A 27,968-nucleotide genomic window follows, 5' to 3' on the forward strand; every position below is an offset into this window, starting at 1 on the left:
CAGATTTATTCATATTCATTAATTTTTTGATAAGCTTCAATGTCAGTTCCAAATAACATAATAAATGTGGTTCTCCCAAATGGTGAAATAAGTTCATTTACAGTAGTTTATCTTCATTAGTGACCAAAGGGCTTCCCAGTACTGAAATAGTTGGTTCCATGTGTGGAGTTAACTTTTTTTTTCTTAGAATCCAGTAAATAAATCAATATTCATCTCCAGCCTTACTGTTCTATATCTCCATCCAGCTTTTGTTAGCCTCTTTAACATGGGCAATCTGCTTAAAACACTGTAGGTAACAGTTTTACAAACAGAATATATTAGCACCACAAAAAATGCTACCAAATCAGTGGTTTGCCACTTAGGTTTGTCTCAATAGATTTAACATTTGCTTAGAAAGGCATGACACAAATGATTGCCTGGTTTAATATTATGTTGTTGTCTCATTGCTCAAATCCATGATATAAGACTTTTTTAATGATATATCAGAATGTCCATTTATACTGGTAAAATATCTGAGGATATCCACTGTTCATGTTCCCTAACGTAAGAAAAGGTTAGGAATAATGGAAAGATTAACAAGACATTTCAGTACATGAAATATTTTCAGGTACAATATGGTGAAGAGAATTATACTTAAAGGCTATTTGTATTACTATGAATAAATTCATTGAATCAAAACAGAAAAAAATATGGAGACCATCTTGATAATTGTCAAAAAAGATTAGTCCTAAACTCTGCATCATTATCAGTTTGAGAATTCATAAACTGAAGGCATTTATTGCAGCAGAAACACATCAACTAGAAAATCAACACGTTTTTACTTCCTTACACTTATTTCAAAGTTGCTGCTACTGAGCATGAAAGGAGAAAGCATTCCATGATGACTAATAGTTTTCTGGCTGACGCGGACTGTCTTTTGAGCTTTGGTTTGGCCTGTACGCAGACATCACAGATTCTAAATGTTGAGCGGTCAACTCCAGTAACTGAAAGAAGAATCTGGAATAACATTTGGGAATGTAGTTTACCAGGTGTACTGTGGTTTATGCTGTGGAAATTGTTGTACCAATTGCTCAAGGTGTTGCTTATACAGTTTACATATAACTATAAACAGCAAACATACCTTGTCCCAAGCAACCATTTGTCAGTGCAGCTGTCCTTGACAACAAACAGACCATCAGTCTAACAGAGGGTGTTGATAATGAAAGGATTTTGACAAAGGAAAAATCTATTTCTGGGGAGGGGACCCGTGTCAGCCGGTGAAATAATCCATTCAGCACGTATTTCTAGGTAATTCGTTGCTAGATACCAGAAAGCTAAATGTAAAGCTGGGTTACTACCCCAGAGTGAGCTCAAGAAATGGAGTCATTATATGGTAAAGGTGAGATTGTCACAATCACGGGACCCTGCCTAAAATTCCCCAATGTCAAAGTCCCCAACGAGAGAGGGTGCCGATACAACAATATGCAGCACATGCTCGCACAAAGGCCATAGCAAGATGGCAGACACACTGAAGGAAAATTAGTAAAGTAATTCCAGGGGATTGAGCAATGGTAGTTTTTATTTAAAATTCAAAATACATTTTGAGAGGGCAGTTACTAACTCAAGATATCTGGAATCAATGCTTTCATTTGCTACCTTAGGTACAAAATAAAATAAATCCCGTCACACCTTTTAATGTTTTTCTTCTCCTTGCTAATTATCTTTCACATATTAGTGATGACTGTGGAAAGTAAGTTTATAATACTATGTATATGTATGATGCATGCTCCACTGGTATATCAAAGAAAACAGAATCTTCAATGAAGGAACATTAAATTTCAGTTTTATGTTAAAATACACTATTTAATTTTCCTTTATCAGGGTGAATGTGGCTTTGTTATCTTTAAATTTACAGATATGGGAGAGGTATGCCTTTAAAATAAAAATATAAGTAGTGTACAGTAGTAAGCATCTTGAGCATCTGGGTAATTTTAGATATGCACAGTGTTCATCTTTGGGAGTCAAATACATTGCATACTTAATTTTAGGCCCATGTAGAAGATAATGGTGAATACTGCTTACAGTGTAATTTGTGTGGCACAGTGCAGGAGTTGCAGTGACCCTTCCCCAGCTGCAATGCTTTTTACCTTCTAATTTTCCTGTTGTCAAACTTAATTTTAACTTGAGTGAGATCCTACAGGTGAGGATAAGTAGTCTTGTAATGTGACACCTACATTAATAGATAGTTCAGGCTAGTTGACAGTTTTAAATCCTGTGCAAGGCTATGATGATTATTTCTTGCAATATTCATCCTTTGTAGGGCCACATTGTCTATCTGAATCTGTCACTGAAGAGATTGCTCTACCATAGTTCTATATTTAAGTCTTACCTGAGCACAATACAAAGATATTTTACCAAAAATGTCACCTGGATTTCCCAATATCCATATTAAACTTTTACTTAATCATAAAAATTTAAATTCACAAAATAATCTGGCCTACCTGTACACAGTGCTAGGAGAACTGTGTCTAGATTTGAAAAGGCTGCTCTGACATTCACATAGAAATCCAGTTCAGAATCTCGACCAAAATCTACTCATCATTTGTTGCGAGGGCACTGCAGAAATATATGATACTGTGGAGACTTTCTTTAATAGCAAAATTATAGTATTAAAAATCAGTAGTGTTTAAACTGTGAATTACTGTACAGTTCCCCAGATTTAAGCTTAAAACAGTTTACTGGCTTTACAAATGTGAAAAGTGAATATTAAACATACTTTGTGGAATCATGGAGTGCTCCACAGAGGGTTAAAAGATGTTGGATAAGAGTAGGATCTGTGAATTCTCCGGGATGATTATTGAGCAAGGCTTCTGTAACACCATCACCAGCACTAACGCTATCTCGCTGAAACACACTCAAGACACCTTGGAAATTTGTATGTAAACAAAAATAAAGTTGAACTCTTATACAGCAAAAGTTTCCGGTAACATTACAGTATCAAAAATAACATTGTTTACGTAAGACACACTTTAGGGCACATTTCCCAAATGTACTTTGGGTCCCAAAAAACTTGCCAAGTTAAAGTTTTGTAGCTGGCAAATGGCTATCTTACCCTGGATGTGTGTCCTCTCCAAATCACACAATTAAGAAGTCAGCTCTTACAATACACTTGACTATGGTTATGGTGAAGATAAACGTCAAGTTAAAGGCTTCACCTATTCAAGAAATGACTTCTACAATGCAGACAGAAAGTTATTCATATCACCTTTTTTCATTTGATGGATAAACTTTCTTCTACATTGTAAATTTGTATAGCTTATTTGCCTACTAATCCTGCAGGGGGTAACATGCAGACTGAGCTTTGGGAGGGTCACTGCAGGCCTTACTAAAGGTTCTTAATGCATTCCTGATTTTGCTCCCACCTAGCTAGTATACAACTCTTCAACTTATGCCTGAGTCACACATCGGCAATTCAAGACCATAACCGTTGTAACGGCCAAAATTTACGACACCATTACGATCTGAATACGACCAAGTCGGCATCAATCAGCATCATTCATAACCGTGTCTCTTGAGTTTGATGACAGCCGCCAAGTGATGGCGGATGTGCAAGATTGCCCAGCACCTACGCAGTTGAGTCACGACAACCGTCAAAAGTCGCCATGTCATGCCGCACAAGGCAATAGTGTCGTAATTTGGTGTCTCAACTGATGCAATGGTGTCGCTGTTTGATTATGCAAGATGTAACTAGCAATATCGACCTGTGGCATCCAGTATGACGTATGCCGTGTACTTGGATTGCGAGAAGATTGACCCGTTCTATTCGTACCTCCAAACAGAGATTGGTTTTTTTGTGCAGAGACTACAGAAGACGTCGAAAGAAGGGAGACTGAAAGCAACCTTCGACCTTTCCCCAAGCACCAGATATGCGTTTTTGGAAATGGACCAAGATACGTCGTCAACCACATCTTGCGTGCCTCTGCCTTCTGCACCTTCAACATCCTTTGCGCCTCAGACTCCTGCATCTTCAGCATCCTTTGCGCCTCAGACTCCTGCATCTTCAACATCCTTTGCGCCTCAGACTCCTGCATCTTCAACATCCTTTGCGCCTCAGACTCCTGCATCTTCAACATCCTTTGCGCCTCAGACTCCTGCATCTTCAACATCCTTCCCGCCGCAGCGTCCTGCTCCTTCAACATCCTTCTTGCCTCAGCCTCTTGCTCCTTTAACATCCTTTGCGCCTCAGCTTCTGCACTTGAACACCTGGCCCAACTTTACCGCCTGACGCTGCAGCAAATAGCTATACTGCAGGGTCAACAGATGTCTTCTTGGTCAGGCAGTGTTTCTGGTGGTGGGTTGTCTACACCCATACCTGTCATGATGCCGCTGTCACCTCTGGCACTGATGATTCTCAGCCAAGTCGCCAGTGATAGTTTCCTAGACAACTTGTTTCCCTCAGGTCCTGCTTCGACGCAGCCTCCTACTTCAAGTCACTATGACAATGGCTCCTAGTACTTCTCAACCTTGAAGTGTATATTTTGGTTCCCTTTTTTTCATTTTTGTTATTGTTCCCAACCATGTACAAATTACCACAAACCTCCTGGAGGCAGACCCCTCCCTCTCGCAACCCTCTCCCGTGCACACTTCCACACTGGTACCGCCACCCCACGCGATGGCTCCTGACCAACCAAAGACTGCCCTTAACATAAGGCTGCCGCCATTCACCAGGGAGAACGCAGTGTCTTGGTTCTACAGGGTCGAGGGACAATTCAGAATAGCAGGCGTGACTGACAAGGTGTTGAAGGCGGACATTGCCATTAACACCCTCCTGGAGGTGATTTATAAGAAGATCGCACTATGGTTGATGACGACAGCGGTCCCGCCACCTTCCAAGGCTGAGAGTCACTCTAAACCGGACCCTGCTCCCTGCCGGTCTCCGAAGGCTGCCCTGCGCCCTCGACCTTGCCCTCAACCTCGCCTCAACCCCCACTTGGGAGGGAAACCTCTTAGAAGTGTGGCACGCCCTCCAGGACCTCCCTCCTCCTCTCTGAGACTGACAGCATCGACAGGCGGAAGGAAATCAGTCTGTCGAGGGAGATCTTCCTGCAGCAGCTACTGCTGGAGGTCCGTGGGCAAATCACAGACGCATACACCCTGCCAGTTGAGGACCTAATCAGGTTGGCGCAGCAGCTGATGGACTCCATGAAGGTGGCCAAGCGGCTGACCACACCTGCGCACTCCACTGCCAACTGCCTCATGCCGGAGGACCCACCACGGAGCCTGTCAACTCCATTGAGCAGAAAAGGTCGTCCCACCAGCAGAAGAGGGAAGGGCCTGGGTTATACTTCACCGGAGGTTCGGGGGAGCTGCCTGGAAGTGTGAAGCCCCCTGCCCTTTCTTCCCTTCAAAAAACGGAGGAGGTGGAGGCCAGCCCCAAAGGCCGCCATGGCAGGAACAACAAAAATACCCAGGGTCCCCTTACCAGTAGGGTTCTACGTCCGCGACGCTATCTCTGGCAGGATGATTTTGGTCGACACTGGAGCCATGCATTCGGTGTTTCCACCTTCAGGAGAGGACCTCAGACGTCTGCCGGACCCGACTACCTGCCTGACGCCTCAAACAGGTCCCCCATCCTCTCCTACGGCACCAAGCTCCTGTCAATCTCCATCCTTGGCCGGAGGTACATCTGCGAGTTCATCATTGTGGACGTCAGGATTCCACTCCTGGGGGCGGACTTCCTCGCCCACTTCAGTCTGGCAGTTGACGTCGGCCACAAACGCCTGCTAGACACCCAGTCCTGCCAGTCCTTGCCCTTGTTGCCAGGCCCAAGGGAGCCCGCCATCTGTTCCATCTCAGCCCACTAGTATGGTTCCCTCTTGAAGGAGTTCCCGAAGGTCTTCAAACCTGAGCTCAGCCAGATGCCTGGGATTCCTGCCAAACATGGGATATACCACCATATTAAGATGAAGGGCCCCCTGACGCATGTGAAGTTCCGACGGCTTCCCCCACAGCACCTTGAGGAGGCCGAAAAGGCCTTTGCAGAGATGGAAAGGATGGGCATATGCAAAAAGGCTCCCAGCTCATGGGCTTCCCCTCTTCACATGGTGCGGAAAGCAGACGGCACCTGGAGGCCCTGCGGCGACTACATGCAGCTGAACCTGGCAACAGAACCGGACCACTACCCCCTGCCGAACATGCAGGACTTGACAGCCTCTTTCCACAGGGCCTGGATATTCTCCAAAATGGACCTACTAAAATCTTATTTTCAGGTCCCAGTAGCTCCGGAGGATATCCCCAGGAGACAGCCCATCGTCCGTCGCCGGATTCAGCGTCTTCGCCTTCTCACCCCCGGCCTGAGGCAGGGCACAACCTTCTAGAGCTTGATGGACAGCATCCTGGGGTACCTGGACTTCTGCGTCTGCTACATCGACGATATCCTAATCTTTTCCAGGTCCCGGGAGGAACACCTGCAACACATCCGGAAGGTCCTGCAGCGCCTACAGGAGAGTGGCCTCGTCATCAGGTTTGTCAAATGCACCTTTGGCGTCGAGAAGGTGGAGTTCCTGGGCCATGAGATATCCCCGGAGGGCGTCCGCCTGATGTCGTCGAAGCTGTTAAGAAGTTTCCCACCCCTACCTCCATCAGGGCCATACAAGAATTCCTCGGGATGGTCAACTAATACAGAAGATTCATCCGGGATTGCTCACACCATGGCTGACAGGGTCCTGAAGGGACATCCAAGACAGTGTGGGGACCCGACCAGCAGAAGGCTTTCCTCCTGACAAAGGCCTCCCTCAAAGCAACATCTTTGGCCCACCAGGATCAGTGCTCCCCTCCCAGCTGACGGCGGACGCCAGCAACGTCGCCTACAGGGGCAGTTCTGGAACAGATCATCAGTAGGAGGCTAAAAAAAAAAAACCGAGGCCTGCTACAGCACCTTCGACCGAGAAATCCTCACAGCATACCAGGCGGTACGGCACTTCAAGTTCCTCCTGGAGGGGCGCCCTTCACAATGTCGACCGACCACCAGCTGCTGGTCCATGCCTTCGAAGCTGGGCGGCGCGTGGTCCTCAAAGGCAGCAGCGGCACCCTCGCAGCCATTGCGGAGTTCACCTGCACCATCAGGTACCTCCCCAGCAGGAAGAACCCGGTAGCCGACACCCTCTCGAGGATCGAGATCAATTCCGTACAGCTCGGGATCAATTACAAGGACCTTGCCCGCGAACAAGCTGCTGACCCTGAGACCCCCACCTACCGTACAGCCGTCACGTTGCTGAGGTGGAAGGACGTGCCCTTCGGCTCAGAAGGATCAACATTACTGAGCGATATCAGTACTGGACGCCCCCACCCCTTGGTACCCGCCTCCAGACATCGGTTGGTTTTCGACATCATCCACGGCCTATCCTATCTTATCCCTCCGGAAAGACAACAGCCAGACTGCTGACAGAGAAGTTCGTCTGGCACGGCATACAAGACGCGATGGCCTGGGCAAGACAATGTCAGACAAAGTGGGGCGGCACACGGAATCGCGGGTGAGTGAATTCCCCCAGTCAAAGAGACGTTTTGGGAACATCCACGTCGATGTAGTAGGACCTCTTCCCCCATCAGGAGGAACCAGATACCTACTGACAGTCGTCGACCACTCCACCAGATGGCCCTAGCTCAGAAGCCCTCCTCTCCAGCTGGATCAGCCGGTTCGGTGTCCCGGACGACATAACGACAGACAGGGGACCCGCTTTCCTGTCGGAGCTGTGGACCGCCCTGGCATGTCTAATGGGGACCACTCACCACAGCACCACCGCCTACAACCCTGCAGCCAACGGAATGGTGGAAAGGTTCCACAGGTCTCTGAAAGTGTCGCTCATGATTGGTTGCTCTTCTGAAAACTGGAAGTACCAACTACCCTGGGTCCTCCTCGGGTTGAAGAACGCCCCCAGAGCCAACGGCGACCCCTCCTCAGCAGAAAAAGTCTACGGGGAGACTCTAGTAGTCCCAGGGGAACTCGTCGCAGAGAACAGGGACGACATAGGAATACAGAGGCTCCGAGACAGGGTTGGAAAGTTTGCCCCCCTGTCAGAAGACATTCACTGACAGGACGTCCCACTTCATGCCCCCCGAGATGCCCTCCTCCACCCACGTCTTCGTCAGGGACAATGCTGTATGCCCACCCTTGACTAGACCCTACAGAGGACCTTTCCTAGTCCTGGAAAGGAGCAATAAGGCATTCTGAATATCCATCCATGGGCGGGATGACTGGGTGTCAAGAGATCGTCTCAAACCCACATTCCTGTAGGGGGTCAATGGAGGCGGACCCCAAGATCTCCTGCAGGATACGGCAACCCCTCAAACAACCCCGACCTCAGGAAGGAGGCGAGGGCGTCCCTGGAAAACCCAGGAACCTGACAAAAATGCACCACAACAAACCACTGCAGAGGACATTGGGGAAGGCGACCACCCTCTCCAGTTGACGTCAAGAAAGAGAGGCCCCCTTCTTTGCCCCAGAAGATACCTGGTTTAATCAGACGTTACCTCCGTCTTGTTGGGGGGGGGGGAGAATTGTAAAGTCCCCGCTCAAAGCGTTCTCTGTGGAGAACATCCCGTTTTCTGCGGTGCTTTTCCGCGACCTAAGGTTGAGCGGAATATATATTTATCATCACAATTATAAACTATGTATGTATATGTCTTTTCAAGCAATCATTTATTAAGTACAAGTAACAAGTTATTTATTTCATTTGTCAGATTGTTTATCACTATGTTCTCTGTTTGAACCTGTTCTGTTTTTTATAAGTAGCTATTTTTTATCAATAAATTTACGGGCTGCTATAGGAGCAAGAGCCCGTGCTGGCACAAGGCCAGCTAAATCTAAAACAACAACAACATCAATAAATTATGGGTTGCTCGAGGAACAAGAGCCTGTGCTGGCACAAGGCCAGCTAAATCTAAAACAACATCAATAAGTGAGCAGTACTTGTCTCCCTGCTCATAATTTCGCACCTCTCTCACAAGTTCGGATAAAGAAAAAATGAAACTTAAAACTTGTAAAAAGTACTGTGCAAATCAAAATTATCAGTATTTTTAAATATTTTCAGAATTAAAGGTAAATAACACATTAAAACTAGTATTGTTGGCATATTGTGATGAAAGAAACTGCAATGGTTCGTCTGGCTTAAGTAAACTATGCATCGTATTCCAACGAAAAATTTTATTCACGTTTTTGGTAAGGTAAGGTCATAGCATATTTCATAAAACATTATATTATACGTACAGCCAAATTTCGGAAAACAGTGACGAAACATTTCCCAAACTTTCGTTCATCCAGTGCCAATGCGTCCGACAAAAAAAAAAAAAAGTCTTATTTAAACCTGGGTCAAATGGCAAAATAATAAATACAGTAAATACGTTTTCTTAATATTTATGATCACTCCATGTCCTTGACTTCCATCCCAAGACACCTCATAGACAACAGTGTCATGCTATTTCAAATACTATCCTGCTCATGTAATTCCCAATCCCAAGCAAGAAATTATGAAATAAGGTTTTACGTCACTCTAACGGCCAAAGCCCTATCATTTACCTACGAGATATAGAACAATAATAGAGACTCCATCGTCCGTTTGTGTTCGATCTGCGCCGACTGTGAGATAGAAGATCGACTTTTGTGAGTTTGCATTGCTATATTATCGTTACGAATGGACCAGGTTATTTATCTATATAAGAAACCATGACTATTCGACGTATATTCAAGAATTCATATATATTATTGAAGATATAGTTTGCATCTTTATCGTAGCCATCGGGTATCGGACACGGATGTTGGCTATACGTATTGTTGTGTGCTCGCAACTGTGATGGAGTGGCACTTGACGGAGTCTGATGCAAAAACTTGTAGGAAACATCCCTCCGTCCTCGCCTAACAAGCTTCGTCTGCTGCATTATCCTCAGTGGAAGGGAACGAGGTAAATATGTCTGTTGAAAAGTTACATTTTGAATATTTATAGGTAAAACTGAACGCATGTTTCAGTAGGTGATAGGCCTGGGTTACCCTCGTATTCTCCCGAGGATCGCAAAATTAGGCTGATATTTTTTATCACTCGGGATAGGCCTAGTTCGTGATTGGCCTGTACACGATAGGCCTAATCTAGGGTTTGATTTTGATAAAACGGTACTTGGAGAAGCAGCCATCAGAGTAAAGAAGAAAAGACTTATTTTAAGATTGATTTAGGATCGCATGACGAGAAGGCAAGCGAAGGTTAGGTTAGGGCGACATTAGCCTAAGTTGATCGCCGTTTTCATGAGCTTAGGCCTAAGTTGGGTAATCACTGTAAGTATTAGCTCTGCATCGAGTATTACCTTGGAAGTTGGGTAATTCTAAGTAATAACTCCCCATGGACTATATGGGACAATTCTGTGAGTACGGAAGTCATTAGGGTATGGTAATTTGTCTATGCAAGGGACGCGCCTATAGCTCATTGACAATGACGCCATATGAAAAATTGCATAGAATAAAAGTTGTTTGCGTGCCGAAATCTACCTGCCAAATAACTTACCTGGCCAGTTTGCTCGATTTTGCCGAATGACAATTTTTTCAACGCATCGTAACTTGTTCTGAGTACCAAGTTGATGTGAACGGTGTCACGCAGCACTGCTCTCTCGTAGTTCTAAAGATGGCCGGAGTGCGGCGCTCCTCTCACCCCACAGTTCCTAAGGCTGCCCCTTTATGTCGCCCTGACCTGATCGTGGGAAATTTAATTCCGTCCAATCGTATCCCAGGCTGACCCAGGTCATTCCCTAGGGCACAGGGATTAAATACATCGAAGCAGTCAATTTGTCTGATTAATATAATTCATGGGTTAGGGGAATTTTTGGTAAAACGCCGTTTTTTACCAAAAGTTCCCCTATAGCACCGCACATGCGCAATAGCAAAAAATAATCAGTTCTGATATTAATTACAGGTTATTTTCAGTCAATACAACAAAAAATAACGCTAAATTCTTGATAAGCAACCAAAATACTATAGAAAAAATCAATTAACGTCAGAACTTAGTATTAGCTCCACATCGGGTATTACCTTGGAAATTGGCTTTTTCTATAGTATTTTGATTGTTTTTAAAGAATTTAGCGTTATTTTTTGTCACTCAAAATAACCTGTAATTAACATCAGAACTGGTTATATTTTTGCTATCATGCATATGCAGTGCAATAGGGGAACTTTAGGGAAAAAACAGTTTTGCAAAAATTCCCCTAGGTTAAGTTAGGAAGGGTACGTTAGGTTAGTATAGTTCCTGTTATAATAAGTTTCCTTAACTAATCCTTTCTTGAACATGTGACTCCTTGATGACTTGCATGCATGTGCGGATCCATTCCATAACAACATCATGAAAGTCTGGTCTTTCTGCAGCGATTTTCCCCACCCAAATCCCTGCGTTCCTAAAGGGCCCCCAACCTTGTTGGATAGAGATGAGGTTAATAATAATTGACTGACAAAAAACACCACCACCTCCGTCAGCAACACTAAAAGCGAGGAAGAATCAATTTTCAAGGGAACAGTCTGTGCAGAGTTACCCTGTAATTTTACCACCTTCTTTATTAGCTTAGGCCTTAATTAGGTTAATCACATCTTTTATAACCTTAGGCCTACTATAGGTTAATCATTCTTCATTTGCATAGGCCTTAATTAGGTTAATTACATTTTCTAATAGCATAGGCCTATGTTAGGTTGATCACAGTTTCTAATAGCTTAGGCCAAAGTTAGGTTAATCACAGTTTCCAATAGCTTAGGCCTATGTTGGGTTAACCATTTGTGAGCGGATGTCGTCATTTGACAACTAGTTTGAATGAATTTTGTGGGAAAAATGTTGGAATCATTTCAGTGGGCCATGAATGACTAATGGCAACTCTTAAGGCAACTCTAGAGTAGTGAGTCAGTACTGGATACAGGGAGGTAAATGGCAACTCCAGACACTCAGTAGAGGATAGAGGGAGATCAGTTTGACTTGAGATTTCTTGGGGGAATGTGATGTTCAGCGCCCCATCCCTGATCGCCTCATAAATATTTTACAATAAATATCCTCAGAATTTGATACTGATTTTAGATATCTGTTATGATATTATGTGAGCTGTAATTATAATTGTACAAAATAAAATTTTTAAAAATACAAGTAAAAACACTTATAACATGGTAAAATTAGCATATTTTTACGACTGTCTTTTGAAAAAGATGCCCCGCACAAGGTTGGAAATATTCACTTTCAATTTCCCCTGGAAGGTACAGAACATTTTTTAGAATTTTATTTCTTATACCATGTGCGTATGCATATCTTCTTCTTTCCATTGATTTTTTTATTCTCTTTTATTTGGCCAACCTTAAATTTAGCCCGGACTAGGGGTGTGCTTAATATACATATACCCCATCCTGTAAGGGTTAATCACACTCTGCATTATCTTAGGCCTATGTTAGGTTAATCACATTCTACATTCGCTTAGGCTTACGTTAGGTTAATCACATACTCCATTAGCTTAGGCGTACATTAAATTAATCACATACTCCATTAGCTTAGGCCTACATTAGGTTAATCACATACAGTACTCCATTAGCTTAGGCCTATTTTAGGTTAATCACACACACTACTCCATTAGCTTAGGCCTACATTAGGTTAGTCACAGTCTGCATGTCTTGCTTTTTTTTCTTGTTAGGCTGAGTTGTACCTGATAATGGATACAGTTTAGTGCAGGTAAATGTAAAGGTGACATCAGCGAGAAGATATATGTTACTATTATAATTTTTGTTATTAATATAGAAAAGGTGTACTGTATATAATGTAGTGTGTGTGAGATAATCTGAGAAATCTGACAAGATAAAGAGAAATTGGAGCAGATTAGGGAGACAGGTAGGTGTGAGAAATCCGTCAGTGAAAAATGGACCAAACCTAAACTTTCTGGAATGCTGTCCTAATCCAACCAGAAGTTACCTTCGTAATCTGACTTAGAGTGCTGTGTTCTAACCTTACCAAAGGGCTTCGCCCCCTCTGGAAACAGATCAGCGGGGCTAAATTTCCTTTCAAATACATGGTTTTTCCTTTTTAACCTGACTTTGGCTTCCCTGCCCTGACCTGGCCAGGATTAGGCTTCGTCCCCTCCCCAATTAACATTTAACATTGAGCACTGGGCACTAGAAAACGTTGTTGATTAGCCAAGTGACAGAAATTAACCAGGTGAGCCACTTTTGGGTGGTGTAGAGCATGTATAGTAACTATTATTCTATGTTAGTTTTTGCTAGGAGGCAAAATCACCAGTGCGTACCCATCACCATACTACTTGAGAAATTTATTGTCTTTTGTTTTTATTTCTGCTTTTGTCCTTGAGGGGCAGGTACTAAACACAATGCCCCGTAGAGCTTCCACTGTGTTTAATGCCAGGCTCTGGGAGATGAACATAAAAACATAAACAAGAGACAGTGGATTTTTCTTTACCCAGTAGATTTCTTTGATTTTCTCCTATATACTGCATTATATACTGTACAGCCTTTTATGAATTATTTAACCAAAAAATTATATTAGGCCTATTAAGCAATATCTTCGTGCAGCTGTTTCATATACATTTACCTTTAACGTGAATTAACTAATGTGTAGCAGTTAGAAATTTATACATGATAGATATTATCATCATTATTTTTAAGTAGAGGATTAAAGAACAATTAGACTTGTGCTTCAAAGTAATACATAAGCTACCAGTATTGTAGACTATAGGCTTAGTTGTAAATTTTCTTCTGTTAAACATCTAATGAGTGATGACCTTAGTAAGGAAAGAGAGAATCCATGAATATTTTATCTATTTCTTATTCATTTCTAGTTTGCTAATTCATTAGGTAATCATTGGTAAATTTTACTTGAAACCATAATCACATCCTTGGGTTGAAAATGTTGTCATTAGTAGCATTAATGAGTACAACACCACTGTAGTGGGGTATGTCAACAAGCAGTGGAGGATAGTTTCTCATCTCCTCTTGTCAGTTGGCAAGGCAGATTTACAAGCAGTGTGCCTTACCATTGAGCTGGCAGGTGGAATGTGAGAGCAGGTCAGCTAGGCAGCAGGTGGCAGGCCCTGGGGAGGAATGGTTCCCTACACTCTTGCATTTCAGGAAGGCAGTTTGAGATTTGTGAAATACAGGCAGCCCCCGCTTACCAGCAGGATCAGTTAACGCCATTTCGGTTTTACGACACTTGGCTAAAGACGTCGTTAATCAGATTTTCGGTGCTGGTAAGCAGTTTATCGGTGCCAGTAACCACTTAATGGCGCTGTTAAGCGGTTTATTGATGCTTACAGCTTCGTAAATGCCATTCATTACCATAATTATTGTGATGCTCCGGTTAACAAGGACTTTCAGTTATCGGTGCTTGGCTGGAAACGGAACCCCCGCCGCTAACCTGGACTGCCTGTACACTGATGACTTACGTGTTTGCCACACAGTTAAAGTAGGAAACTCCTAGTGTTGTTCTCTCCTGTTCAGATTCTTGTGTCATGATTGAAGATGCCTTCCGGTATCCCTTGGACAACGTAAGCATTTCCACTCTGCAATCTGATTAATCAGGTGGCCAACTGGTCAAGATCGCACCGGGTCTCGGGATGTCTTTTGAGGCACCTTGGTGGACACATTCTGAGTGGTTTCCCAATCTGCTAACCCTCTTGATTGTGGCGCTGAGAGAAATTCCTTCATGGGCGACTCTTATGAGATTCCACCAGGGAGTATAATCCCTCCAGCTACCCTTCTTTGACATCACAGATTATGGCCAATTTTCTTCGTATGCATTCTCAGATGTCAAAGAAGGGCTTGCTCTTTAGTTGGAAAACCTTTTCAGTGGACTGCAAACATCCTACTATTCCTTCATCTGGGAAAGCTTCCCTCTGTAGGTGTGATGAAAGGCTGTCACTCAGCCTAGAGCCTGGTATTTAGAATGAGGGAAGTGGATATCTCTTCACTGGTAGGGTTATCCTTGCTCCTGAGAAGCTGTGAACAGCCTTGTTCTATGGAACTTCATCTTCTTGATTGAGATGTGCCTCGTTCTCTTTAGCCTAGTTCAGGCGCAGTGTGAGTCCATGGGGAAACTTGGGAATAGGAGCTCATGCTCACAACAATCTTCCTGCTAGCCTTAGCCTTGGTGAAGAGCATCAGGGAGTTGCAGTAATTATACCATGTAGTCAGCACTCAGAGGGTTGGGATGTCTTGTTCTTTATTCCTGATTTTGGGGCAAAAACTCAACCTGTCAGTCTGACAAGAGTTATTAGAGATTCTTGATCCTCTTCTTCTGGGACTTCGTTGTTGGTGACTCATATGAGATGGATTTTTACAGGGTGCAAGCTTTAAGGTACTATCGTAAAAGTATCCAACCTCTTAGGCCAGAAAGTTGGTGACTTTTGTTAGTTTTGGCAAGCATAAGAAGGTGTTTTGGATCACCCTACCTTTCTGGTTTAGTGAAGTGATCGAATGAGCTCATGACTCCTGAAGGGAGAATGATGTGTCCATCCATAGCCTTTCAGAAGAGCATTTCAGTATTACAGGTTATGAGGACAGGTGTCTTGAAGCAGACCAGCTTTACCTCAGTCTACCTGGTGGATGCTGTGTATAAGTAAATCCCTGGATACCTCTTTTGGATTTGTTGTAGTTTCTCGACAGTTGCATAGCCACCCAAGCTCCATTTAGACAGACAAGTATCTTACCAGAGTACTTGGTTTGATGTAGGTCAGGGAAGAGTAACCGGATTCTTCCTCCTTCCTCCCCACTTGGAGCAGTAGCTCAGGCTGAGCATCTGCTGGATCAGGCCACACTACTGGTAAGGTACACAATCAACATCCCATTTTAGAGCTTCAGCTTTTGAATGTGCGACTCTTTCCACTTCAGAAAGATAGCTGAGAACTCTGTGAAGGAATCCACCTAGCCGACAAGGCAGTGTTAGGTTCAGATACAGTAGGTCATCTGGTCTCCCTTGAGAAGTTTGTTCCTGGGTGAGGTCCCCAACATGGTCCCTATAGTGGCTTTGAAAGAGGCTTGGTGGCTCTGGGAGAAGGCATTGAGCCAAAAGATTCTGTTAATGAATGACATTTGGTGGTTGAACCCCCACAGTCACTGGCGGGGAGTGCCCCTCAGCAAACCATCCCTTGAGGAGTTGGTATTCTCTGATGCTTCTTGAAGGGGGTGGGGCACACACCTGAATGGGACCTGGGGACCAGAGGAGGAGAAGGACCACTCCAACTTCCTGGTTAAGTTAAGTATATCTTCGTTTAACCAGACCACGGAGCTGGTTAACAGATCTCCTAGGGCTGGCCCAAAGGATTAGATTTATTTTTACGTGGCTAAGAATCAACTGGTTACCTAGCAACGGGACCTACAGCTTATTGTGGAATCCGAACCACATTATGACGAGAAATGAATTTCTATCACCAGAAATAAATTCCTCTAATTCTTCATTGGCTGGTCGGAGAGTCGAACGCTGGGCCACAGCGTGCCAGCCGAAAGCTCTACCCACCCCCCAATGAAGAACTCCAACTTCCTGGTGATGAAGGCAGTCTGGTTGGCCTTCCAGCACTACCCTACATAAACAAGCAGGGAGGGACAATATTGTCTGGGCTGTGCAAACTGGTGGTGAAGTTGCATGGCTGGTCGGAGGTAATGAGGGTTGACCTGACAGCCAGGTACGTCCCTGGGAAGAGGAACATAGTGGATGGCCAGCTCAGCAGGAGAGAGCATAATATGGACACACAGTGGTCCCTGCACCAGGAGACAGTGAACACCCTACTTGGAAAAGCCCCACTCTTGACCTGTTGACCACAGCGAGGAATGGTGTGCTCCCTCTTAACTGCTCCCCAGCACTGGACCTGAGGGCAGTGATGAGGATGCCCTCTGACAACTTTGGGCTGCTCCCCAGCACTGGACCTGAGGGCAGTGATGAGGATGCTCTCTGACAACTTTGGGACAACATGGATGTATGCGCTTTCACACCCTTCAGCCAGCTGAGAAATTCTGAGAAAGGTCCTGAACTGTCTCTTCACCTCCCAGGCCTTTTGAGTGACATTGAAGGCTCCCCTGTGGCCACAAGCAGAGTAGCACATTCACTATCTGGAGTTATTGATCGACATCCAAAAAGAACTCCCTTTGTCTCCCGCTCTTCTGGTTCAGGAGCACAGCAACAGGTACCTTTGTGCAGTGAGTTCCCTTTGCATACACAAGTGTAGGCTGTCCAACATTAGTGCTGAAAGAAGGGTTTTTCCAGTAGTGCTGCAGAGGCAGTCTCAGACACCCTCTGCCCTTCCTCCACCAGCAGGTGTTCAGGCAAATTGGCAGTCTTCATATGATCCCTTGAAGAAGGCAAATGACAGGGGCTTGATGTTGGAGGTGGTCTTCCTGCTATCCCTGGTCTCAGCCAAGAGAATGGGGGGATATCCACAACCTTTCCTATTAGGTATCCCACTTGGAGGGGTGGTCCTCCCTATGACCTGAAGTTTGAGAGATTTTCCATCCCCTCCCTGAAGGGACTTGGACATCCTTACTCGTAACTGTTGGCAGGGCGAGTACAATCATGGTACCCTTCATGTGTACAGTTGGGGCCCTAGGGGAAATGGAGAGAGAGAGAGCTTTTTGGGGCACTCCTTTAGTGCCAGGGCATGCCCACCTGTTAAACCTTGTAGCAGGACGATAGGCCTCCCACCCAAGAGTGAGGTTCCATTTATAAAAGCATAGATTCAGATCCCTTTAGAAACAAATATGAAATTTAAAAGTAATTTTTATTCTTGCTAGGCATGTGAATTGTAGCTTTCATGAAGGACTAACCCTCCTGTTCCACCCTTTGTAGTTAGTTTTGATCTTGCCTGACCAGGTATGTAAGATATCTGCAAGCAGGCTGATTCCCACAATGGCCGAAGTAGGCCAACCCAGGTCAAGGTTTGCATGGCCCTACTCAATAGGATTTTGTTTTTTTATTAGTAAGAGCCTAAGAAAAATAGAATTAATTTTAAATACAGTATTTTGTTAGGCTTTCACCTTTCTTTTCAAGGAGGAATTTCAGCCTTTGAACGCTTTGGTCTTCGTTTGCTGTTGATTTTGCTGGTGATCAGCCTGGAATGGGCCTTCACTGGATGTTGACCTATAGAAGGATTTTGAATATGAAGTCCAGAGAGGTGAATTGTTTGTTATCCTTTGAGTACTTCCGCATTACTGTACACCTCATTTCTAGCTTCAGAGCAGCCTTTCTAGATCCTCAGGAAGCAATTACAGAGACACAGCTTTAGTGTTACTTCTTTCCTTCCTCTCATTCTCATTTCCCAATACTAGTGGGAAGGAAGGGCTCTCATACTTAAACCTCTCTTGTTTTATGATAGCCTTGCCTCCCACCAGAGGACATAGGGAACTCTGCTTTTTTTGGGTAGTCATTGGTAACAGGTTTTCTCGTTTTGAAAAGAAGGTTTGACTTGCTTCTCCTGTGAAGGCAAATTTGAAACATTTTCATTGTTGTCGTGCATGGTGAAAGGCTCCGTTGGAACAATTTTGTCATTCCTCTTTCCAGCCCAGCATTCATCATTTAGAATCAGTGCTAGTTAACATGACACTTCGTGTTAACTACCAAAATGAGGTCCACTTCAGAATAAATCTGTCATCATTACTTTCTCTTTCCATATCAATGTCCACTCGCTCATTCAAGTTCTCTAGAACCATACCACCCTATGTTGAAACAGGAGTCAGTCAATACTGATCGTGCAAGGTTTTTTCCTTGTGCAGTCAGAATTATATACTAGCTCCATAGGTCTGTGGGTCAGGCTTACTCCTCGGTACAACAGCCTCAGTATCCTCTTCTACAATACTCTTCTTAGCACAAGGATGAAACCTAGTTCTTGAAGATGGAAAGTGGGGTCCTGGTCTTTGACAAGGTCTCCCCACACTTTCCCATTCTCTCTCATATAGGTGAGAGGAGTTAGCCTAATGGTGAGATGACAACTATCCTTGGGGTGTTGTGCATACTTCCCATCCAGAGATACTTCGTGCCTCAAAGCATCAACCGAAGGGCATTCACCTACACTTCAAGGGGTTAGGTTAGGTTATATACTTAACCTAACTTAGCCTATCCTAACTAGTTCTAGCCTAACATTACCAAACCTGCACTTCAGTATCCTAGAACTTCTTGTTTCGTGCCATCAACCAGAAGGTACTTAGCTGCTCTTCAAGGGGCTAGGTTGGGTTAGGTTCAGTTGGGTACTTAACCCAACCTAGCCTAGCCAGACCTAGTCTGCACCTCAAAAACCTGGATCTTCTTAGCTCTCCAAGCCTCAGGATCCAAGGATAGGCATTCCATAGTGTTGTTAAGGAATGGTACCACGGTATTTTCTTAGCTAGTGTCATATCATGTCCTTGATTGACGATGTGGGTGCACAGGTTTGCGGTAGCACACTCAGCACAGCGGTCAACCAGACACACTAGGATGATGGATGTATGACACAAGTTCAGTCACTAGGGTCAGTGTTAGCGACAAATGGTCTTGACACCTTGACGTTTCGAAAACTGATTGATCTAGGAAGACAGTCAATTAGCCCTTCAATCTCGACACTCCGTACCTGTTACTATTCGGCTCTGTCTCTACAGACCATGGGCACAACAGCCATTGACCACGCCACATTGAAAATATCGCTTCTTGTCCGATCAGTGAAGTTAGCAATGATTGGGTCAGGTCAGTACTTTTATAGGTGACTTTCTGGAGCACGGGATTCTGTTGACGTTTAGGAGACGTATTTTACATCCATGATTAGAAACGTTGGTACTAGTCAGTACTTGGATAAGTGACCTCCTAGAAACTTCAGATGTTGTTGACGCCTAGGAGACATCTTTCGCATCCATGATTCAAGTCTTGGGCTTACAACTTCCTGTTTTTCTGCCTGATTCTTTGGGAGATCAACAGACCTCCAAACTAAGTTCCGACAACTTGTTTTTGGATCCTACTCAATCAAGAAGTGGTGTCTAAGAGCTCCACTTCTTTTGACAGGATGTAGTTCCACTCCCCCTGTGAGGAGTGGGAGATGTAAGCAGTAGCTGTTGCTGCAGCATTTACCAGTTGATCCACAACCTGAGAGTGAGAGAATTTTATATGGAACTTATGGCAGTTTCAGGAGTCTCAGTCCAAATAGGCACTCCTTTGATAGCAACGACATCAAGGTAGTGCCATGGTTACATTATCCTCCCCCAGAGATTTTTCATTCTTTTTAGACTTTCAAGAGTCTCAAGTTCCAAAGTTAGACACTCCTCAGTGTGATAGCAACAATACTATGGTAGTGCCATGGTCAACAAAAGGTCCTAGTGACCTTTCATCTACTCTGTTGCAGTGCATGTACACAAGTAGACAGAAGAACATTCAGTACAGTGACCAACAGATACATCCCAAGCAAGGTGGATGTAATTACAGCAGTTGATTTGCTGAAGTCAGGAGATAAGGACAGTTGATCTTGGCACCGTGACTTCCAGAAATGCAGGCAACCTCTGAAGAAGATTAATCATAGTCCTTGTCTTGACTTACTGAAGTTGGCACTGTTCTGTTCACTCAAACCCTTGAATAAAGCAAGACATCTTTGGTATCCATTATATCTTGTTTAATTGCTCTCTACACAGGAAAGACAGGATTTCCCTTACCTTTCCTTGAGTATGGATGTGGCAGAGGTTCACACCCTTGCATGTTCCTAAAGCTTATACAGTACTCAGTTCTGTGAGACAGTCCTCCCACCCTAGGAGTAATTCTCCTGTATAAAAGGTGGTGGTTTGTATTCTTATAGGAATAAACCAAATTTTCAAAATTATTTGAGTTTTTCATAGATATGCAAACCAGAGTTTATTTTTTTTTTTTTTTTTTGAATCCCTTTAACCATCCCTGCATAGTCCCTTTTGCAGAAGGAAGAAATGGTGGGTCACTGACCAGTGAGTTAGCTTTCATGTATGTGCTACCAATTAACTCCCCTTGTACCAAGCCTTAGCGACTGTTAGCAGCTTGTGCTGGAGTATTCCTTTATAAAAAGTTCCTGTTTGTTAATCTATGAGAGATGCAAATTATTTTGAAAATTTATTATTATTATTATTTTATTTATTTATTTTTTTTTTTGCATAAAACCTGTCTTGTCTTTTGTTTTCCTTTCATTACACTCATAACTGCTTATTTTCAACTTTTCAGGTTCCATAACATAATCCATCATGGCACTCCTTAGAATGCCATTTGACAATGTAAGTATTTGATTAAAATTTTCTTCTGTACTGCACTAAAGACCTTTGCTTTGAGTATATATATATTTTAAGTGTTTTTGTAAGACATTTTGTATGTATGATTTGTTGCATTGTTGAATGATCATCCAACTTTCAACTAGAAAGCTCATCTAGAAGATTATGCATGTTGAGAGTAGTCATCAGGTACCTTCAGTGTCGCAGAATGAAGTCAGAGCGCAGTACAATATCCAAATGATGATTTAAGTTATGGCATCAGTTGTGCTGTAGTAGTCTTTATTGTTTTTACTACAGGTTAACTGACTTCTGTCTACCACGGTGCTTGACCTTTGGTGTACTTAGTATTTGATCATTTGTATAGTAAGTCATAGCAAAATCATATGCCTTAATTGCGCTTCTCCCTTCAGTAAAAGTTCATTTCTCCATCCTACCTATCTTTTTTTTTTTTTTTTTTTTTTATCCATCCATGTTTGGAGTGTTGCATCTTTTGTCCTCTCTTTTTGAAAGTGAACCAAAAGAAGATTATCTCATTAGCTCAGGGGCAGTTTCTTTGATCAGCAGTCCTCATTTACTTTTCTCGCTCTCTTTATCCACTTCAAGGCAGTTTATTGGTCCTTTCTGATGTGACATTTTTTTGCCTTTGTTCCCTGTACCTCAAGGAGAGTGCCCTGCCTTCTTTTGTGTAACCTCTAACACCTGTCATGCAGCCTCTCCCCAGATTTACAATGTCATCAGCATCATCATCCTCATCCTTCTCATCACCATCCTTGTTCAATTGGCTCTCCCATTATGTGGTAAAGTAACTGATAAGAACTCCATTCTCTTCCATCTTGTGCCCTCTCTTCCAGAATTCACATCTGGTTCAGGTCCTTATCTTATTCATCCATGGTTTTTTGGCCTTCCCCACTGGTCATTGTTGAGCCACTGACTCATCTGCCACTTGCCCAACTGATTGTTCATCTCCCTTTCTCATCTAAGACCTGAATAGTCTCTCTTTTGAGATCTTGATCAGTTTTCTAGCCTCTGAACACTTCATCTCTCTTCTGTGTCCTCATTGTGATGCTTGGCTGACTCCAGTTATGGATCTCAGCATTTTTTAGTCTTGATGATAGCAATTTGTCAGTATGCACAACAAATATTTAACGGGTAATTTGTCAATGAGCACACATCGCATGGAACATACCGGTAAGTGTTTACTAGCAGCCAAAATGTGGGAATGTTTTGGTGACGAGGGCTTGAAATTGTAACTATCACGACTCTGTGCATTCAGAATAATGGAAAGAAATCACAAATGTAAGAGTAGTAGGCAGTTGTAACTATAGTAGTCAGTATTGTATACAAGTCTTTGAAACAAGGAACAAGTCTGAGTAATGTAGAGGCAGTATGAGCAAGATAGCATAGCATGTGGAAGGAACATCATTATGGATTGTTGGTAAACAAAAGTGTTTAACCCTTAAACGCCGAGCCTCTGTTTACAAAAGTGTCTGTCGTATGCCGGCAGCGTTCGGGAGTTAGCGCCGAAGCGGAAAAAAAGTTTTTTTCAAAAAATCACAGCACGCTTAGCTTTTAAGATTAAGAGTTCATTTTTGGCTCCTTTTTTTGTCATTGCCTGAAGTTTAGTATGCCACCATCAGAAATGAAAAAAAAAATCTTTATCATATATAAATATTGAAATATATGACAGCGCAAAAAAGAATTTCATATATAATTGTATACAAATCGCGCTGTGAGCAAAACGGTTAAAGCTAACGAGTTTTTTTTTTTTCTTTATATTGTACACTAAATTGCGATGATTTTGGTATATAACAAATTTTAAAATGATCAAAGCAACACAGAGAAAATATTATCACAAAATGATGCATGAATTCGTAACATGCGGATGTAAAAGTTTTTCCAAAAATTCACCATAAATCGAAATATTGTGCTAGAGACTTCCCGTCTGTTGCAAAATGAAGGTAATTGATTGAATATTACTAGACTGTAAGTGTTTTAGCTTACAATTGCAGTTTTCGACCATTTCGGTCAAGTTAAAGTTGACCGAAGGTAGAATTTTTTCTATTTATCGTGATTTATATGAAAATATTTCAAAACTGATAAAAACTACAACCTTGAGTTATTTTTTGTTGTATTCTACATGAAATTGCACATTTTCATATATAAAACTTTATGTAACAACTAATATAAAATGGTGCAAACATTCGACAAAGTGGCGAAAGAATTTCTGAGATGTTCGGCCTGAGTTACCGGCTGGACCTTAAGGGAAAAGGTTTTTTCAAAAATTCACCATAAATCGAAATATTGTGCTAGTGACTTCCAATTTGTTGCAAAATGAAAGTAAATGATTGAATATTACTAGAATGTAAGAGTTTTAGCTTACAATTGCGTTTTTCCACCATTTCGGTCGAGTTAAAGTTGACCGAAGGTTGAAATTTTGGCACTAATCATGATTTATATGAAAATATTTCAAAACTGATAAAAGCTACAACCATGAGTTAATTTTTGTTGTATTCTACATGAAATTACGCACATTTTCATATATAAAACTTTATGTAACAACTAATATAAAACGGTGCATACATTACGACAAAGTATTGAAAAGAATTTCGAAATGTTGAACCGAGTTACAGCGAGCGTAAGGAAAAAAGTTTTTTTTTTTTTTTTTTTTTTTTTTCCAAAAAATTCACCATAAATCTACATATTGTGCTAGAGACTTCCAGTTTGTTGCAAAATGAAGGTACATGATTGAATATTACTAGAATGTAAGAGTTTTTAGCTTACAATTGCATTTTTAAAACCATTTCGGTCGAGTTAAAGTTGACAGAAGGTTGAAATTTTGGCAGTTATCGTGATTTATGAAAATATTTCAAAACTGATAAAAGCTACAACCATGAGTTATTTTCTGTTGTATTCTACATGAAATTGCGCACATTTTCATATATAAAACTTTATGTAACAGCTAATATAAAACGGTGCAAACATTACGACAAAGTGATGAAAGAATTTCTGAGATGTTCGGCCAAGTTACCGCGCGGACGTAAGGAAAAATTTTTTTTCAAAAATTCACCATAAATTGAAATATTGTGCTAGAGACTTCAAATCTGTTGCAAAATGAAGGTAAATGATTGAATATTACTAGAATGTAAGAGTTTTAGCTTACAAGTTTGCATTTTCGACCATTTCAGTCGAGTCAAAGTTGACGAGGTTGAAATTTTTTGTAGTCGGCGTCACGTACGTCCACTCGTCACCCGACAGACAATTTTAGTCGACTTACGATACGTCCAGTCGGCGTTTAAGGGTTAATGGGTCTTCTGAAATGTAAAAGTGAATCTAATGGGTTAATATGTACAGTATAGTAATTGAAATCCTGTTGTTTTGTATATATGTGTAATATTAGATAAAATACAGAATATAATGCATATGAAATGATTTATAGGGAAAATCTTCACTATTAAATATGTCTCATGAATTGTATGTAAAAAAATAAATCATTCATTAAAATTATTTCTGTAATTACAAAATAGAGTTTTTTTATTCTACTGTATTTATCATCTACTTTTTAGGAATCAGCTCTTGATGTAATGAGGAAATTCTCTGGATTGGCTTATTCCCTTGTGAATAAGGGTGTCTTTAATGAAGCTATCAGTAAGTAGAGCATTTTCTGGCATTATTTATTGTGATACTGTTCAACGGTGTGGCGTAAATACTATTTCAGAAGTGACACCTGTAGAAAAGGACAGATCATTTTTTAAGGACTAACATTTTTAAAATATGTAGTAGTTAAATCGTTCTGGTTCTGAACATTAATTTTTATTTTTCAATTCTTTATGTCCATCATAGAATTTGTCCCATATCAGATTTGTTTTATTACAGTTTTACAAATGACTGATGTTACAGGGGTATATAAATTTTCAGAAACCATGTTGGGTTGGTTTTCTGCTGAACTAATGTTTTGTTCCTTATTTAAGGTCATTTGCTGTTAAGCAGGACATTACAAGTTGACCAGCCTGGGAACGGGTCAAAGGGAATTGACGAAAGCTAAAATGCAGAAAGCTATGTAACTGAACTGAAGCTATGTCATAAAGAACTTTTCTTACCGTGTACAGCTCACCAAATGAGGCATGTTGTAGGAGTTACTATACACTCAAATCATAATGACGAGTTTTGTACAGTGTGGCATGATTAGTCAAGATAATTCCACACTTACCACACTTGCCTGGTAGTTCTTAGGCTACAAAGTATCCAGCATGAGTGCATGGTCTTTTGTAAGATTTGACCTAGATATCCTGAACTCTTGTGAGAGAACTAAAGTTTACATTCTTAGGTGATGCAAGGTCATGTTGTAATATGTGTGAACAAATTAATCAACTCTGAACAGGGTGAGACGAGCAGAATTTTATTTTCTCATAATGGAAAGGTAGCAAGAGTAAATCTAGTTATTGAGGACCTTGGTTTAAAGCCCATGTGAGACAGCAAAATTCCATTTCAGGGTCAACACAGCATCACTGGAATGGAAAAGAAAAGAAGAAAAAAGCTAAGCTATAGCATGTAAATCTGAGTATTGTATTTGGAAACAGAAAATCTTTTATCCAGTAGGCAATTTGGATTCAGAAAGAGTAGAAGTAGTACTCAAGACCCACTATAAACGTTAACTTGGGAGATCCAAAATACTTTTGCCATCTAGAATCCTGTCATTGGAGTCTTCTTTGATATGGAGAAAGCTTACAATATCCAAATCCTTAACTTTAACAGCAATCCAGGTTATAAGTACAATTATGTGAAAGCCCCAGTAGATTGGGTAGCTAATATTCCTTGACTACCTATACCTCTGGAGGTAAGACATGAAAGAGATAGTTCTTCCCTGCAGATTGAAAGAGGGGGCAAGCCCATGTCCATACATATGCTAGCTACACATGAAGTGCTGTATACCTCTGCATGTATCCTTAGTCTCAAGTTTTGTAATACATCTAATTTTTCCAAGTTGTACAGGAAGATCCATAAATTTGACAGGCATAATCCAACTTGTTTAAGCATATAATCAGAGTTTTTCTGTTTGTACCTCAATCAAAATACAGTACAGTACCACCTTCAATATTTCAGTGGCTGTTTAACCCCACTGGCGAGGCCATTTATATGTGGACCAAAGGTAAGTTTCTTATCAAATATCACCAAAGAAATTTAACTTCATGTTCTTATGGTAAAATATTGTCTTTCAAACAGAGGGTTGGTATCTTCTCTCTTTTCCTAGTTCGTGTGAATCCGATGGCTTTTGTTTTTAAGGTGAAAATTTAAATCCCTAGCAATCTGCCCTCATTGAAGGTATGTTTACTGCAGTCTGAACCTTCCTGCAGGCTTCTGCAGCAATAGATCAGCTGCAATAGAGAGCAAAGTCATATACAAATCATGATCCTAGCATGCTACCTTGAGGAACACCTTCTTCTTGTACATAGGAAGAGGGAAGTGCTGATCCAATGTGAACTTTTAGGTAGAGATCTGATAGAAAATCTTTAATGAAATAATACATATTGCCTCCAATACCCCAAGAAGCCAACTACTTCAGAATACCATCACCCCAAGAGGCTTCTAAGCTTTCTCCATATCAAGAAGACTCCAGTGAGACATGATTCTTGTTACCAAGCTTCAGTGACTAAACCAATTGTCACTAAAAGACTTCAGTTGTTCCGACACATATACGAACCTACGCTTTCATATATGGAGTATTCCCGCACTTAAAAAAAGACTTCAGATTTGAATATCTTGAAAGAATGCAGATTATCTTTAATTTGGAATGTTTTGAGGATCATTTATATGATTATCATTTTTATGTAAAAAAAAAACCATGAATGTAAATAATTGTGCATGTTAGGCATCAAAAGTTTATTATAAGTATATAAAGATACAAAGGAAATTACCTGTCTTTATTTTTTCAGAAATCCTGTATGGGTCAGAATTCCAAATCACTGTGGACCTTTCGAAACGGATGCAGTTTGCTTGCCAGGTGCGTAGGTCATTTGTTTGCCTTGAAATTTCCTGATGACTAGATGTTACATGGTATCACTGTTTTTGAAAAAATCAGTAGTGCATGCTGTCAGATAGTTATGACTATATATTAGAATAGATAGTTAAGGATGTTTACATGTGAATTAGGATGAATAGTAATCCTTCTTTTCAGATCTGTAACCGAGAGATGAACAGTGAAAAAGCCATGAAGGAACATGGTAACTCTGGAGGACATCAGAAAGTATGTAACATATTTCATTTTTAACTTTTTCTACCACTATAAAATAATTGTATGGTGGTGTTAGTGTAACTGATGAGCAGTATAAAAAATTTAATAAAAAGAATAGGTTCAGTAACTCCAGTGAAAATAACATGATCTTTTAATTTACAGTTTCTTTCCCAGTAAACCCGTTATTTATAACTTTACCCGTTTTGTGCATGTGAAATTTTCCAAGAAGATTCTGGGCCTTTTAAAAATGGCACATCTCCCAGTTAATGGGAGCCAGAAAAATTTGTTCATGTGTCTATCACAAGCAGTCCACAAGTGCTGTACTTTTATATATCTGTATGAATGTATATTGTAGAATAAAAACTAAATGACTGGTGTGCAGATGAAACAAAAAATCTCAAAGATATACGAAAATGCATGTAAATGTTCTATTACATTATTTTAATTGCATTTTTATTTTCTGTGGTCCCCTTTTTTCTCATGTAAGTCCAGTGTGTCAGAGGAGGTGATGTGAGTATATAT

General features: G+C 41.7%; 1 protein-coding gene across 4 annotated transcripts in view; it reads left to right on the forward strand.

Annotated features, from left to right (window-relative positions):
- Positions 1–9,544: 9,544 nt before the first annotated feature.
- Positions 9,545–27,968, forward strand: part of LOC136844983 (serine/arginine repetitive matrix protein 1-like) — a 75,416-nt gene continuing 56,992 nt past the window's right edge. For 2 of the 4 annotated variants that reach the window (XM_067114483.1, XM_067114484.1), the window contains exons 1-5: positions 9,595–9,935; positions 21,174–21,223; positions 24,781–24,862; positions 27,148–27,215; positions 27,390–27,458. In XM_067114483.1, the coding sequence (XP_066970584.1) occupies positions 21,194–21,223; positions 24,781–24,862; positions 27,148–27,215; positions 27,390–27,458 (249 nt within the window). In that variant the 5' untranslated portion in view covers positions 9,595–9,935; positions 21,174–21,193. Of the gene's footprint in view, positions 9,936–21,173; positions 21,224–24,780; positions 24,863–27,147; positions 27,216–27,389; positions 27,459–27,968 lie in introns of all 4 variants that reach the window. The other 2 variants (XM_067114480.1, XM_067114482.1) reach the window with 2 other exon arrangements.

The sequence above is a fragment of the Macrobrachium rosenbergii genome, chromosome 13 (genome assembly GCF_040412425.1).
Source record: "Macrobrachium rosenbergii isolate ZJJX-2024 chromosome 13, ASM4041242v1, whole genome shotgun sequence".
NCBI classification, from domain to species: Eukaryota; Metazoa; Arthropoda; class Malacostraca; order Decapoda; family Palaemonidae; genus Macrobrachium; species Macrobrachium rosenbergii.